Source organism: Antechinus flavipes, chromosome 2 (assembly GCF_016432865.1).
Source record: "Antechinus flavipes isolate AdamAnt ecotype Samford, QLD, Australia chromosome 2, AdamAnt_v2, whole genome shotgun sequence".
Lineage (NCBI taxonomy): Eukaryota > Metazoa > Chordata > Mammalia > Dasyuromorphia > Dasyuridae > Antechinus > Antechinus flavipes.
Window position 1 is genome coordinate 365,051,078 of NC_067399.1, and position 17,485 is coordinate 365,068,562.

The 17,485-nt window shown below is 36.1% G+C and overlaps 1 protein-coding gene across 4 annotated transcripts in view; it reads right to left on the reverse strand.

Moving 5' to 3' along the window:
• RAPGEF6 (Rap guanine nucleotide exchange factor 6) overlaps positions 1–12,546 on the reverse strand; it is a 240,557-nt gene extending 228,011 nt beyond the window's left edge. For 2 of the 4 annotated variants that reach the window (XM_051978209.1, XM_051978208.1), the window contains exon 1: positions 12,089–12,546. In XM_051978209.1, coding sequence (XP_051834169.1) covers positions 12,089–12,157 — 69 coding nt within the window. In that variant the 5' untranslated portion in view covers positions 12,158–12,546. The remainder of the gene's footprint in view (positions 1–12,088) is intronic. The other 2 variants (XM_051978211.1, XM_051978210.1) reach the window with 1 other exon arrangement.
• Between the last annotated feature and the right edge of the window lie 4,939 nt (positions 12,547–17,485).

A 17,485-nucleotide genomic window follows, 5' to 3' on the forward strand; every position in this document is an offset into this window, starting at 1 on the left:
AACATTTGGTGCCAAATCCTAATATTTGGTACCAATTGTTCATTTGGTGCTGAACTCTAAACCCTAAGGGTAATATACTAGAGAGAAAATGAAGAAAAAGCTTAAGATCTACTGAAATATAACTATTATAATACAAAACAGGCAAGCTGTTCTATCAAACTTTCTTCATCTGCTATGCCTAATTAGGTAAAAATACAGTTTTTACTAATATATTATTGTTGTAGATCTTGTAAAAAGATTTTTCAGTAATTTATTTTATATCTCTAATTAGGCTACCACCCTCCTGGAGACAGAGAGCAAGTAGTTCATTCCTTTTGAAGTACAAAAGTGTATAACACAGAGCAGCACTATCAGGCAGAAGGAACTCAGTTTTTTACATCAACTTGGAATTAAGCAAAATGATGGAAGAGAAACTGCCTGGTAATCTACAAAAGTAATAAAATTTTGCAGCAGGCAGGGAATTTAAATGTCAGCTAGTCCAATTCCTTCAATGCAAAAGACCAAGTTATGACGTCAAATTAAGAAATTAGTAAATAGCAGGGAAGTCAACAATAAAAAACCTAAAAGCAAGGTATATTTATGCTTACCCTAAAGGTAGGGAGAGGGAGAAGATGACTCAGCACTTCCTTTTATTGATCACCACACCCTCACCAAGGGTTAGCCAACAGGAGAAGTAGGGTGTGACAAGCCTTACACTAGTACACACAGTCCCAGTCTGTTTAGACTACCTCAAACAAAAGTTACACAGAATTCATTATGGTTTTATTTTCTAAGCTTCTCAGTTTAATGACTGCACATACAAAACACTTTATTGTTAGCAATACCTAATAAAGCGAATCAATCCAATTAAGGGTTATTTTTAATTCTTATTTTTAAGATGGGGCAACAACCCTGAATGTAAACCTTTTAAAAAACAAACATTACGGCATGACCAAAACAAATTCTGCCCAATAATCTAATGTATATAATGTACAACCTTGATCTAAAGGACAATATAAATACTGATTTTTACCGCTCTTGATCTACCAAAAATTACATTGTAATACCTATATTCTACTTATTAAAATCAGAAAATACAATAAATTTTACAAATATTTTCAACCAAAAGTGTTTTCTCTGACTAGTTTTTATTACACCAGAAAATTTAATCAACAAGAACATACTACTCCACAAGAATCTGATAAATCCATGTGCCAGGAATAAGTAATCAATTCCCACTTCAACTATTTTTCCATTAGACTTCCTAATGTGACACTACTTTTGTTATTAACTTTATAACAGCAAAAGACATGAGGTGAAAAGGAAATGTGAAGACAAGGGAGTTTATAGAAAAGGAAAATAAAAACAGTAAAGAATATGGAAGAACAGAGAAATATCTGACCTCTGTCATCTTTCAGTAATCTTTCTTTACACTGTGTTCATTGTTAAAAATTTTTTAAATGATAAAATAGTCATTTAAAAATGTTAATTTTGTCAAATTTATGGCTGTAAATACTCCTATCTGCTTTTATTTTAAGCACTGTAATCCAAAAATGGCAGAGAACAATGTCTATAAAACTAAAACTTGATGATTATGAGGGTTTACAGAATATTCTTGAGCTTGAAGAACCTCAAAGTCCTTCTAATCCAGCCCCTCATTATATAAATTAGGGAAATTGGGGCCCAAAGATAAGAAGAAATTTGTCCATGTTAGTCCTGAAGTTGGTAGTGGAATAAAAAGACAAACAAAACACAAGAGCCCAGTTAGCAGGTGCCATAACAGGTCAAAGGAGGATGTGGTAAAAGATAAAGTCTTTTGGAAGTCTTTAAAAGTATCTCACTGACCAATCACTACAGAGATACTCTGTACAGAATCCTCAATATTTTCCCTTACGGAGTGTCAACAAACAAAAACAAAGTCACGTCCAATCAATTCACTACAGCATTTGTTGTGTACTCAGTTCATTAATACTTATTTAGCCCAAAGAAATCAAGGAAAAGGACCTACAAAGACAAAAATATTTATAGTAGATCTGCTTATAGTAGCAAAGATTTGGAAATTAATCTGGTACCCTTGAATTGGGGAACTGGCTAAACAAATTACGAGTGTAATGTAATACACTGTGCCCTAAAATATAAAGGAAATGGTTTCACAGAAACCTGGGAAGACTTACATGAAGCACGGAACGTAGAACAACTTTCCTAGCAATACAGTGAATACAAATAGTTTTGGAAAACTGTAGTGAAGAGAAGACAAGGCATGAAGTTAAGAACCCAAGTTCAATTCCAACCTTGAATACTTACTGACCCGAGGCAAATCACATTAACTTCTCTCTGCCTCAGTTTCCTCAATTAAAAAAAAAAAAAAAGGATATTAACACCTATGTTACAAGGTTGTTTGTGGGGATAAAGTGAAATAATATTTGTAAAGCTCTTAGCAGAATACTCAGTATACAGAACTTAGCTTAATAATGCTTTGTTTTCTTCCTATTCAATGTAATGGGCCAACCACAATTCCAGGAAATCCATGACGACCAAGCACAATCTTGAATTCCAAGGGGCCAATGATGATGGCCTCTAACAGAGAGGTTATGGACTTAAGCTGCAGAATGACATAACATTTTTGAACAATGTCAGCATGGAAAAAAATTTTTTCACTATGAATATTTGTTAAAATGTTATTCTTTTTCCCCCAAAGGAAAAGGAGAGAGAAAATAAATCTTTGTTAACTTAAAAAATAAAAAACACAACTTTCTAATATGAAAAGTAACAAGTGGTCCATTCCAAACATACTTAATAGAATGCAAAAGCTGCAACTCTGTCCCTTATTATTATAAAAATAGAATACAGATATTAGTAACAAAGCATTCAAGGCAATAAGATGATGGTTTTTTTAGTGGCCTACAGTTCTTGCAAAGCCAGATCAATATCTTTTTTTAGAAGTGCAAAAGATTCCCATCTGGGAGACTTCAAGGTCAGATGTTGCAAAAAACTCTGGGCTCTGCCAGAAAGACCATAGAGTGGTGATAATATCCAGTAGGTCTTTTCAAGTGTTGAACTTTGGCAATTTATGAGTCAATTCAAGCCATACTAATAAAAGACTCTTATTAGGGCATCTCTAGCCCTGTTAGCTGAGTGAATTCACAGTAATAATCTGTGCCCAATCAGGGAAGGAAATGCCTACATTTTCCCCACCAACCAAATAAAATATTTAAATGTTACAAACTTAGCAACAGCAAAATATATGTTGATAAACATTGAGCATTAAAATTAACTTTATCTTTCTCTATACATTTGTCAGAGAAATTGTCTAATATCTGCTATCAGTTTCACCATTTGTCAAGTTAAAATTTAGTTGGACTTACGGATATATATACTATTAACATCTTAAACGTCTCAATTTTGTCCTTTGATAAAAGTAATATCTTACTTTCAAGCACAGATTTTACAAGATGTAACCTTTAATATCTTTATCTTTAACTCAATCAAACATGACTATTTTCATGATATTCTCATAATACTAGATGTCACATGACTTAACATTTCTATAATCTAATCAATGGTTTTTAACCTGAGATTCAGAATCCTTTTACATTCTTAAAAATTTATTTAGGATCTCCAAAAATCTTTTATTTATATGAGTTTTTATCTACCAATATTTACCATATTTGGAATTAAAATATCTTAATAATATTATGAAAATTGGAATTAATGGATCTCCAAAAGGGTATCAGAGATCCTTAGAAAACTGAGGAAACCATATTTTGAGACTTGCCAGATTCAATCTAGTAAGTATTAATTAGGAACTTACATAAAATGTATCCATAAACAAGCGCTCACAACTGAGGCTAGTCCATATAACTGTTGAACTCTGAAAGAGGTTAGAATTATAAACAACTGTTGAATTTTGAAAGAAATTGGAATTCTAGGTATTGAAGGTGAGGAGGGAATACATTCCATTTAAAAGGATCAGTCTCTGCAAAGATTCCGTTAATAGAAATTAAGTCAATGTAGTGATACAAAGAGTGAATAAATAAAGCATAAAATACCAGTCCAAATAAGCTTGGACCGGTAATCTGAAATCAGATGTTAAAGAGTTTTAAATATAAAACTAAGATATTTTTATTTAATTCTAGAGACAACAGGAAACTTCTTAAGGATCATAAGCAAAGGACTGGTAAGGTCAGACTTTTGCTTTAGAATGATTATTTTGGTATCTGTATGGAAGATAGACTGGAAAAGTAAAAGACTGAAAGGAATAAATAACCAAATCAATAAGGAAAAAATTAAAAAATAAGCCACAGAATGATGAGATTTGAATTTAGGTAGTAATCTGAGCAAAATAGGAAATCAATAAGAAATGTGTTGTAAAATCAGACTTTCAATTGTTTGGAAATGAAGGAAGGAAGAATATGGGATGACCGAAATTTGGTGACTGAAAGAATAGTAATAACTTCCACAAAGAAGTTATGTGGAAGACAGGTGAGCTTAGAAGGGCAGAAATAATGATTTGAGTGTTATATGTCTAGAATTTAAGATGCCATGGAACATTCAACTGGACATAACCAATAGGCAGGTGGTCATGCAGCAAGTGAAGTACAAGAAATTGGAGCTGGGAATGTAGATCAAGGAGTAATCTCCATAGAGATGATACTGAATCCATGAGACTCCAGAGAAAGAAGAGGATACAAGATAGCCCAGGAGAAGACACATGATTGTAGGGGAAGAGCAATGCTCAAAGAAGATTAGGAAGAAGCAGTCAAGTATGTGGGATCCTTTAAGATGTACAAGTACTTTTCCTTATTAGGAAGTATTTCTAAAATTCAGTCCATTTTGCAAATAAGATTTAAAATGAAGGTCTAACAATGAAGTAATGAATCCAAGAACACAACACAATTCTATAACTTTAAATGTCCTCTGTGTCACAGTAACACAAAAGACGGGTTAAGAATACAAAAATAGTTATAAAAAACCCTAGTGTTTCTTTTAATGTGATGATATGCATTTTTGGCTTAGTATAATAGTTTTTCATTCACATGACTTTCTTATTCAATGGTCAAGATTCTTTTTTTTCCTTGTTTTTTCCTACACTATTTCTTTCTTAAACCTGACCACATCCCTAAATTTTCTTCAATCTGGCCACGACAAAACTGCCTTAAGCAATATCCTCTAACAAAGCTTTCAAGCTATTAGTCCAAGTCACTGACTAACTTCAAGACAAGTTGAAGCATCTCAATTCTTTCATTGTGGCATTTCTATTTTTTTTTTTTTTTTAAGGCTGGTTCTCCCCATCTTACTCAGGATGGAAATGAAGAGTCCACTATCAATTGGAAACTCTATAACCATGTCAAATTCCACCTGAACCAACCCTTCCTCAGAAAACCTGTCCTTTTCACCTTCTACCAACTTGGGGGCTCAATCATATTAATCCTGATTTATTGGGAAAAGCTGATCAGCAAACTGATCAAAGCAAATAAGAACTCCCAAACTTTAAAAATCACTATGCTAGGTCTCCCTAGCCACCTCATCCAGGCACTTTGGCAATGCTCACCCAAATTGATTAGATTACACATATATATATACATATACATATATATAAACACACACATTATATTTTGTGTATATTTTTCTCTAAAGTTACAAAATGTGTAATTGTAGTCAGATATTATTTGAATGATATATGAATTAAAGATCAGGAATGGAAGTTCTCTAAAAATTAAATCTCAGGAAAGATCTCAAAATACAAATAGACATTAAAATGATTATACTTCTCAAAGACTTAAAAAAACAACCACATGTAAAGTTCTACTACTGAACTATAAGTACCTTGTTCCTAAAAGTCCTATTTGCAATCAGTTATAAGAATTCCCAAGCAGTGAGACAATTCCTGAAACATTTTGAATCAATTCTAATTGCTAATATTCAAAGACACTTACAGCGAAAGATAATACTATACTATCCATCTGTTTTTAAAGGTGGATCCATAACTTCACTTATATTGGAAATTTCAGTTGAGGGAATTCTCTCTAAGAATACAAAATAAGTGAATTGCAACTTAAAATCTTAAGAGCACTGAGAGGTAAGTGATTTATTTGCCCATGTAGTGCTTTCAAGGTCTCAGTCAAGTATACTTCCACTATGAAGTTTTGCTTGACTACTTCAGTCAGAAGCTTTGAAAACCCCCAGCTAACCAGAAACATTCATTTGAATCTTGACCAGATTATAAAAACCACTGCCTCAAGGCAATGTGCTGGCCTGATCTTTTTGTATTTCTTGAAAACTGAAAATTTTTATCTAAATCTAAAATGTCCATGCTAGAAATTTTTATCTGAATCTTAAATGTCCAAGCTAGTTCTTAAATACAAAGCAAATGTGTTTAGCTCCAAAGTACAAGCATAACCAGTCAATCTTCTTTCAATAAAAAATTAATGGAAAGCAACATCATTAACCATACAGTACAGCTTGATTTTGTTTCCGTCATGAAACTGAATGTTTTTATGAAAAAAAATTTTTCATTATTTGAGTTTCAGTATTGGGACAGAACTCAGCATTCAGAGGATTCAGGGTGTTTTGCATGCAAAGGGTTTAAGAATATATCCAAATTGTTTAATCTCTGTATGACTATGTGCAACAAAATCATTTTTTTCCTGTTAATTAAAATTCACAATGCTTCATACTCTTTAACCCTCTCAACTCTCTACTACTCTTCCCACTCAGGGATTCTCACTTAACTATTCTCACTAACTTCTCAAGGTTTTATATTTGCACATAATTACAAATATCTTCACAACCAAAATACCTAAAACTTTAAAGCACAACAGTAACCAAGTGACAGAGTGATTAAGAATTATACTAATTTCTATTTCTTTCTTTATATATGGGGAAAACAGAAATGCTATTGTATCTGAAAGAAGAAAAATAAAGACAGAAGGAAGGAATTACTTGTTTCCCCAATACAGTGGAGCATGTTTGAAGGCAAAAGAAAAGGAGTCAACAGAAGAGGAAAATAGAAGAGAGGCTGAAGGAAAGGAACAAAATGAATGATGCTCTCAAATCAAAAAGAATACAAATCTGATCAAGGAAGGGAAACTCAAGCTTCACACTCAATGAACTCTGGTAGCCCTGCATCTTTGTACAATATATAAACAATCCAACTAAAAAAACTTTTCAAAGAGAAACAATGATTTAGATGATGGTGAGACAAAGAGATGAATATCATAAGCACCAATTTAAATTTAAGACAACAATATTAAGGGAAAAAATTTAAAAGAGTTGGCTTTAGGGGAAAAAAAGGATACTTATTGTTACACGGGAAAGGATGAAAAGATAGGTGTCCAACACAGATGAGAGAAATCACAAGTCTTCGTAACAAAGCTGGTGGTAAGAACATTTACCACTGTAGGAGAGAAAAGTGGAGCTAAGAACTTGAAAGGTCTGGAATATAAGTTAAAATTTCTCAGTTGCTTAGGTTAAATAAATTGGGCTGCATTAACCTATAGTGAATCAAGGTTTGCTTTCTTCTTTAATAATGCTCTAAAAGCATAAGTATAAAACAGACCGTGGAATGATAACATTAGGGATCAAAAGGCAAAACAAAGGATACAAATTCTCTGATAGAGCTTTTGGGAAACATAATTTAGGATTATAGTGTAGAGGCTTCTAGTTTCACCCCTAACATCTAGTTTTCCCCCCACACGCTTAAAGAGAAGCAGAGATTTCATATTATCTCCCCTAGATTGGGGATCCCAGGGAAAGGACATCCTAGCTGGTGGGATGGAGAGCACTATGAGGCATTGAGGCAGCCTGTATGAAAAGAGTAGAATAACCTCTTAGCTACTTTACTACAGATGACTGACCAATGTTGAAGATCAGTGAGTATGCAAGTAGTGTCATTATTTGCACTGTACTATTGATGTACCTACTACTTCTTTCCATTATCCTTTTTTTTACAAAAGAGATACACTGTAAATTGCACTCAATATACCAACCCATGTAACAGACCCAGTACTTGGTCCTTCCCAAATAGGGAGGGCAAAGCTGGTATTTCTAAGCTTTTCTATCCTTCAAATTCAATCTCCCTGGTCCTGTATTTCTTCAAATGAAATTCATATTGCTTGTTTGTTTGTTTTTTCTTTCTTTTCTTTTACCAGGGCTAATTTTCTCCTCCAGGGACATCTATTCCAGGATTTTTCCATCCTCTAAGTGAGAAATGTCCATTAAGACCATTTAGGACACTGCCATCAAGCATTGGGTTGTTGTAGAAATAATATCTTCCAACCCTAAATGTAGAGTCTCTATTCTTTTAACAGTTCTTGAAACTATGAGGCATTGAGGCTGCCTGCATGAAAAGAGTAGAATGACCTCTTAGCTACTTTATTAGAGATGACTGAGCAATGTTGAAAATCAGTCCAGAAAGCTAAGGTTTGAGTTACTGACACAGCTTCCTGGTCACTTGTGGCATAAAAGGTTAGCCGATAAGGTGGTAGTACTTCTCTGCAGATAGCCCACTACCACATGACTTACTACATTCAACACACTCTGGTGACCAGACATGTTTCCATGTGGCAATAAAGGGAACTAGGACTGAACTTCTGCTGAGTTCTGTGCTACAGCCAATTAAAGTTCCTTTTGTTAAATGTTAGATGGTCTAAAAATATTTCATTTCATTCCAATTTAAAACATGAAGTACAGAACAAGGTCCAGCAAAAATAAATCAAAATCTCCAACAAATTAAAATTGTGCATGTCTCTTAGTGAACTACCTAAATAACAATGAAGAAACATATTAGAATAAAATAAACAGCAGTTCACTTACAGTGAATCACACAAGATAGTGATAAACTTTAAAGTCCTTTATAAATGCTAATTACCATTATTATAGCCCCAAAGGTTGAAAAGTAAGAATTGCATTGTAATCTACACCAATGGACAAGTTTTTTTCTCTTCCAACTTATCTTCTACATAACTAGATGTGTTCTACACAAGATGATTTTCTATGGGTCTAACTCTCAACTATTCTTACTGGCTTGCCTAGCTTCCTTTTAAATTCCAACTAAAATCCCATCTTTTCCAACCTCTTAATTCTAATGCCTTCCCTCTGTTAATTATTTCCTATCTATTTTATATATATATATATATATATATATATATACATATAATATTTTGCAGATATTTGTTTCCATGTTGTCTCCCCCCACTGGATTATAAACTCTTTAAGCAGGGTCTGTCATTTGGCTTTTTTTGTATCTCCATTGGTCAGCACAGTACTGACTCAGCACTTAATAAGTAAAAACTTCAGCTACTCCTTATTACCTCTCGCATCAAATATAACCTCTTTTTCTTGACTTAAATTTCTTTATAATTTATTTTTCCAAACTGTAGTAAAGCCATGACAAGTGACATCTCTCATCTTCTTGGCACCATTAGATATCCATTTCTATGGCATGGAAGTAACCCTTATCATTAAAATCTATCCAATCAGGCTAGAATGGCAGAAAAAGATAATGACAAATGTTGGAAGGAATGTGGGAAAACTAGAATACTAACTCATTGCTGATGGAGTGGTATAATGGTCCAACCATTCTGGAAAGGAAATTCGAACTATGCTCAAAGGGCTATAAAACTATGCATATTCTTCACTACTGGGTCTATATTCCAAAAAGATAATTAAAAAAGGGAAAAATACTTATATATACAAAAACGTTTGTAGCTGCTCTTTTTGTAGTGGCAAGGAACTAGAAAATGAGTGGATTTTTGGGGGAATGGCTGAATAAGTTACAAAAGTAATGGAATATTATTCTATAAGAAATGATGAGCAGGATAATTTCAGAAAAGCCTGGAAAGATTTACATGAACTGATGCTGAGTGAATTGAGCAGAACTAGGAGAACATTGCACACAATAACAAGACTGTTTGATAATCAATTGTGATATAGCTCTTCTCAACAATATTAAAGCAATTCTAACAGACTTGGGGTGGAAAATGCCATCCACATCCAGAAAGAGAACTATGGAGACTGAATGTGGATCAAAGTATAGTATTTTCACAGTTTTGTTTATCTGTTTTTTTCTTACTCGTGATTTTCCCCCCACCCTTTTGGTCTGATTTTTTTTCTTTTTTTTTGCACAATATGACAAATATGGATTATGTTTAAAAGAGTAGCATATATTTAACCAATATCAGATTGTTTGCTGACTTGGGGAAGGGGGAGGTGGGGGAGAAGGAAGAAAAATTTGGAACAATTTAACAAAGTTTTTTACAAAGTTTTACAATGTTTTTTGTTTTAAACAAAAAAATCAATGTTGAAAATTATCTTTATATGTATTTGAAAAATAAAATGCTATCGAGAAAAAAATAAAATGAAACAAAACCTATACAATCAGAATGTTTTTGCCATTTTCAAGCTAAGAAAGGATTCAGATATGAGCCTAATAGACGCCTCTCACCCACCCCATGTAGATTAGGTACTGGCAGAGTAGGAGTTCAGTCTAGTTAATTAGAGGGAAGATTAACAGAGTAATGAATTTTTCAGCTAAAGAAATTTCTGAAAACTTTCTACTTAAATAACTGGGACAATCCTTAAAGTAACTGAAATTATAGAATCACAAGACTTAAGCGTTAAAAGAGATCCTGGAGACTACCTAAGTCAAAATCCCTCATTTTGCAGAAGGGACTCAGAGAGAGGAAGTGATCTGGTCCAAATCATACAGGTAGGATTTGAATCCAGATCAGTCAATAAGCATTAAGGGCATTCTATGTGCCAGGCACTATTCCCAATATTGATCCCTCTGCCTCTCAAGTAAGTGTTCTTTCCACTATAATATAATTATTAAGTACAAAAATTCAGTATAAAAAGACAAAAAAAAAAAAAAAAATGGCAGAAATCACTATACTGTCTATACAGTAGACACCTACAAAACTTTGAAACTAAAATACCTCAAACTTGATTCCAATACTTATCAAAAACAGAAAACCTTGAAATCTGCCTCAGGTAGATGGTAAATTTCCAAAGGAAAGGTACAAATGCCTGCAATTCATTTCTTGACAAGTTTCATCACCAGCTTAAAAAGTTACATAATTTAACAGAAAATGGACTGAGGTCAGTGTTCAACTTCAAAAACTTTTTAAAAATACTTTAAAAAAAAAAATTCACTTTTAAAACACTACAGGATCCTTATTTAAGTAATTACTTAATTCCAGGTTCATTTTATGCTTCATATGAATAAGAGTGTTAATTTTTAATTAACTCCTAGTCTACTACCACCTGCCTGATTTCATTTAGGAAGAGTATGATACTTCACCTACTCTGCTCTTCAATGTTGGAGAAGATTTCTGTCTAAAGTATATTTAGGCATTATAGAAAAATGGGGAACTGACTGGAAGTAAAAAGAGCAGCCACACTCAAAGAGAAATAAATGTCACATTACAAAAGGTAGCCTACTGAACTGACTTGATTTCAAGAAAATATTCCAAGTTGGATAGAGAAAATGACCAAGAAGGTGCAAATCATCTAACTAAAGGTATGCTGCTAAAATTGAGACTGTAGATTCAGAGATCAAGTTTGAGAACCGTGCTTTGTAGCAACCTGGTAATGTGTACTAAGGACTAGGGGAGCAGGTTTCTTTTGTGTGAAATGTCTTTTGCTCTCAATGGAACAGATGCAATGTCAAGGTGCCTCCTCCAACGAGTCCTATCTCCAAAAAGATACTCTCCCGGATCTATGACCAGACTAGCCACAATGGCCCAAAAGGTGCCCGCCTGGCCCTCCTGTAATCTGGAAGCTCTGACCAGTTGATGATCGACGGGCCGGTATTGACAAAACGGGCACGTCTCGACCACTACTTTTCAATCATTTTCATCGACGCCAGGGCAATGACGGATTCTGCACCTCAGGGTCGCACGGGTAATGAGGGATAGCAGGCCCCCTCAGGTATGCCAATAACATTCATGTCCCCAATGAACCCAGAGTTTGTTGCCCTTTGAAAAGTTGTCAGGATATGCCAGCCAAGTTCCCCGCTCCTCGCCACCACCACCCGCCCCACCCCGAGCAGCTTCCTGCCCCGGTGGCCCGGAGAGCCGCGAGGAGGGCCGAGAAGACTGGGCTAGCTCACCTCCGGGGTCCTTTCGGGGGGCTTTTTCCTCAGAGCCTGCTTGGCACTGGGGTCCACGGGCGAATGCATTCTTTCAAAGGGCGCGCGGGCTCCGGGGCGCGGCGTGGGGCCCCAGCCTTGGGGTCCCGGAGTTCGCTGAGGGGCCGCAGCCCACGCGGCAGCAGCCCCTCAACCTGGAGGGGCCCGCGGCGGCGCCCGGTGGCTCATGGTCCCCGACACTGCGGCGCGGCTGGTGCCGGGACAGCCACAAACCGAAACGTCTACGCGGGGGCGGCGAGCTGAGAGGAGCTGGCGCCCGGGACGGGCGCGTCCAGTCCCTTCCCGCCCAGGCCGAGCTGGGCCTTCGCAACTTGCGGCTAGTCTCGGCTAAGAAATGAGTCCGATCGGCCAATAGTTTCACAATCCCGTCCCGCTCCCCACTATCTCTATAAGCGGCGCGCGCGCGCCCACTTCACCGAAGTAGGCGGCCGGGGCACGCGCCGCGCGAGGACCCGCACCAGCGCACGCGCAAGGCAGTGATCCACCTGGAGGCGGAGCTGAAACTCTTGGGGCGGGACTCGATGCTCTGTCTAGGCGGGACAAGGAAGGGCAGAGCAGGGCAAGACACGGCGGACCTCTCTCTCTTTCTCTCTGCCTTCCTTCCCTCTCCTTCTGATAAAATCTCGCGAGCTGTTTTGCCGCCCACTCTCGAAGCTGCTAATAAGCACTTCCTCTCACCTTGAATTGAACACAGAGTTTGTCTGGACTCTATTTGTTCTTTATCACTATCTTGTGCTTTTTGCATATTCCCTGGCTTGGGGAGATCTAACCTCGAATCCCGCGGGTTCTGAGTATTAGAGCCATTTTGGTGCGTGCAACTGTCCCGCTGTGCACTGTCTACCCACCACTACTCAAACACAGGAGACTTTACTAGTGCTTGGAAAAAATAGCAGAGCCTGGGATAGAATGCAGATATAGATATCTTCATCTGTAAAATGGTAATGATAATAGTTAAAACTACTTTTCCTGAGTACTAAGCATTTTATAACTTTAAAATGCTTCGTAAAAATGAGATTTTTTTTTTTTACAAGTAAACAAAGGCGGGGAAGGGAGGGGCAGGGGAATGCAGGGAAGGAGGGAAGGGGAAAGAAAAAGAGGAGCAGGCAGACGTTCCATAAGTTTCTCAGCGATCAGAAAAAGCATTTTGGAGCTATTTATAACTTGCCTCAGTGATCTTAGCCCACATTTAGTCAATTATCATAGTTAGAATAAGGACTCCCAAAGCATCTCCAAGTGCCTGCATGACATCTCTACTTGATCGTCTCCTGAATATCTCAAGCTCAGCATTTAAAACCAAAATTAATTTTGTCTTCCACAAATCCACCCCTTCTCTACACTTCTAAATGTCACTCTGAGAGAGAGCATGACAAAGCGTAAAGAGCACCGGATTGGAATCAAAGGATCTGGTTTCAAAATCTTTCTCACCACCTTACAATGTGTGTGACAAGCACATTACTTCATAGAACCCCAGAATTTTGAAGATGAAAGGGACCTCATCTAGTCTAACCCTTCCCTAAAAAGGAATTCTCTCACAATCTAGAGTACGATATGCAGAGTTTGGCATGGTCATGTGTTCCAGCCTTCTAGAAATTTATTCCATAAACATTCGAATGTCCACTACTATGACCTCTTTTGCAGGCTTTATGTTTAAGCTTTATATTATAGAAATGATATTGAGAACTTAAAGGTTATTCTAAGCATGACACAAATTCAGCCAAATCTTGCCAATCTGGATCTCTTTGCCTCTGAACAGATGCTCCCCCATTTCCAGAATATAGTCTCTCCTTAGCTCTTAGAAGACTTTTTAAAAAGATTTGCTCAAGTACTCTCTCCTATGTGATGTGAAGTCTTTCCTGATTCCCAGCCCCAATACAGTTAGCTCTTCTCTCCCGCTCCAAACTTTGCATTCCCTTTGTATTCTTTTATTTATTTGTGTAAGAGGTTCTTGGAGAAGAATTTCTGCAGGCCAAAGCTTTCACCTATCTGAGTGAGATTCTGGGAGAGTTACAGACAGCTTTGTTTTCTTTTTTACCTGGAAGAAAGAGTTGATTCCAAGAGTTTGTGCTTAGATGTGGTTGGCACAAGTAACTCAAGTGAAGAGACTGAGTGGAAGTACCAGCAGGAACCCAACTGCTGGAAGGCAGTTATTGGAGACAACAGGAAATGAGCTGCTACTAGAAGAATGGAGCAACCTGCTTCCTCAACTGGAGATCTTCCAATTATTACTGAACTTTCCCCTGCAAGAGGACTAATGAAAATAGTGTCATTGGCTTGCTCCCTCTCCTATTTCTTCCATTTGAAAACGGGTATGTTGAATCCAAAGTTTATCTGTTGGTAGAGCTGTGAACTGTTCCAACATTGTGGAAAGCAATTTGAACTCTTAACAGAATTTTAAATCTAACTTTGCAATAGCAGAGCCAACAAAACAGGCTAAAGACAGAAATGCAAGGAAACAAATATCAGTTTAATTAATTACTTTCAGAGTGGGGAATCAGTCTTCAGACCTGTTAAGTTTTCCTGAGGAAGAAAGCTCTTCAAGCTCAATGAAAAGATGAATATATACATAAATTACCAGCAGGAAGGAAAAAGGAAGGTGGATTACAAAACAATCATTTCCAGGACAAATCCATGAATTTAGGACAATACCGACGTCCTTGAGTCCTATGGGAACAGTTCCTAAGTGATTATTTCAAATCCTGGCGTTCCTTACTTGGTAAGTCACAGGACCAGAGTTTTATGATAGGAACAAGTTCTGCAGTCTTTGATTCACTTCACTTAACATATGCTTAACATAAGAATCTAGAGTTAGTGGAAGTGTTGTCAAGAATTGATTAATAACTTTAAGCTGCATTGTGAGATTCTAACTCCCAAGTCAGAATCTGCTTTGGAAATGGTAGCTCTGAAAAATCTAAGCTATTAGTATATTTATTACATACATTAATTAATATGAAAATCATAATTCCCTTCACAGAACTATGCTCCCAAAAGCTATAAAATTGCGTACCCCTTGATACAATGGTAAAACTACTAGCTATATACCCCCAAAGGAATCAAAGAAAAAGGGAAAAGATCTATATGTACAAAACATTTATAGTAGCTTTTTTGTGGTAGCAAAAGAATTGGAAGCTGAGAGGATGCTCATAGATTTGGGGATGGCTGAACAAATTATGGTATGTAAATGTGATGATAAAAGGGATGGTTTCAAAAAAATCTGGGAATATTTAAATGAACTGATGAATTGGGCAGAATCAGGACAATTTATATGATAACAATAGTGATGTAAAGACAATCCACTCCAAAAGAAAAAAGAACTCTGATCAATACAACGACCAGCAATAATCCCAAAGAAGCCATGATGAAACATGCAATTTACCTCCTAATAGAAAACTGATAGACTCATAATGCAGATCAAAGCATATTTTCTTTTCTTGTTTCTTTCCTTCTTCTCTCCCTCTATCCCTTTTAGCTTCTTAATTTATTTATTTATTTTTTTGGACATTGATCATGACTACACATATTTGTAATGGGCTATTTTTTCTTTCTTGCTTTCTCAAAAGGTAGGGGAAGAGGGAAGAGAAAGGGAAAAAAAATTTGAAACTGAAAATAAAGTAAAATGAAATTTAAAGGAACCATAAATTTAAAAAAACTGTCCAGATCTAATAGAACCAGAATGCTAAGTAAAACTAAAAAGATTCCACTGGTCATGTGCTAAAAGGAACCCTAAAGTGAAAACTCCCAAGAGTGTCATAACCAAAATTCAGAGCTTCTAGGTCAAAGAAAAAAAAAATACTCCAAGCATAGAGAAATAAAGAATTCAAGTACTCAAGAGCCATAATCAAGATCACATAAGATTCTGGTAATTACAAAGGAGAGGAAAGCATGGAATGCAATTTTCCAATAATCAAAAGATAATAATCTTAAAATCAAGAATACCATATTGAATATAATCCCTCAGGAGGGAAAAAATGGTTTTTAATGAAGTAAAAGAATTCCAATAAGTCTGGCTGAAGAGACCTGAGAAGGAGTTTTAAAATACAAACATAGGTATCAAGAGAAATATTTTAAAAGTATATAGGTTTTAACAATCAGGAGAAAATGATCAATATAATACTGATCAAATAAACTTGCCCTATATTAGTGTACATAATTGCCTCTTTTTGTATCCCCATTAGTCAGCATAGTTCATAATTTATTCATATGTCACAACTTGTTCTATCATTCCCCATTTGATGGGCATCCCCTCAATTGCCAATTCTTTGCCACCATAAAAAAAGATTCTTTGCAGCTCTCTCACCTATTATTTTCCTCCACATACTTTATGATCCAGTGACACTAAGCTTCCTGCTATTCATCAAATATGACACACTATCTCACACTATTTTGTGCATTTTCATGTTCTATTGCACAATATCTCCTTACATTCCCTTCTGAAATTTATTTTTTGAGGTTGTTTCTACACAATCATTTTCTCCTACTAGAATGAACTCTTTATATTTCCTTCCATACCACAACAATAATAATAACAATAAAGATTAATTAAGCATCATACAGCATACTGTACTAAAGCATCATCTCTTCTCCTAAACTCTCCTATAATTACCACCTATTCCTTTTTTTTGTAAACTATTTTTATTATTTAATTTTTTAGTTTTCCCAGTTACATTTAAAACAATTTTTATATTTGTTTTTAAAACTTTAAGTTCTAGATTCTCTACCTTATTCCCACCCCCAGCTTCAATTAAGAAAACACATGTGAAGTTATGTAAAACATTGAGACAGAAGTCATATTATGATCTCTAGATTCCCCCTCCCACCACCAGTAGAAAAAATTTGTGCCTCACAGCAAACATAAGCTAGTGAAAAATCAAGAAGGCTTGCAGCAGAACAGGGATCATCTAGTTACAACCCAAGAAGATCTGAATAAAGACTGGGCTGGGAATTAACCCGTGTGAAATGCAAATACCTCCTAGCTAGCTCCATAGAAACACCAAGAAGGGAGTCTTGGGGCTAGTTGAGTTTGGCTAGACCCTCAAAAGGAACAATAGAAACTTCCACTTCCTGGATAGTGTGTGGAATTGGAGTCTTAACTTCAGAAAGACTGAGTGAAGCTCTGCTGATTAGGAATGCCAAGCCTAGGAGTGGTATAGGGACATGGCCATGGGTGAGAAGTAACCCGCATACCTGAGCCCCTTGCTGGAAGGTAGACTTTTTGGTTTGGGATTCTAGGTAAGAGGGGAGAGAGCTCAAATGAAGCTAAAGACATTTAGCTTCCCCATGATTTAGAGATGCTTATACTAATACCTCTCATCAAAAAAAAAAAAAAAGGAAAAAAAAAGAACTGGCAAAGGAGAAAGAACC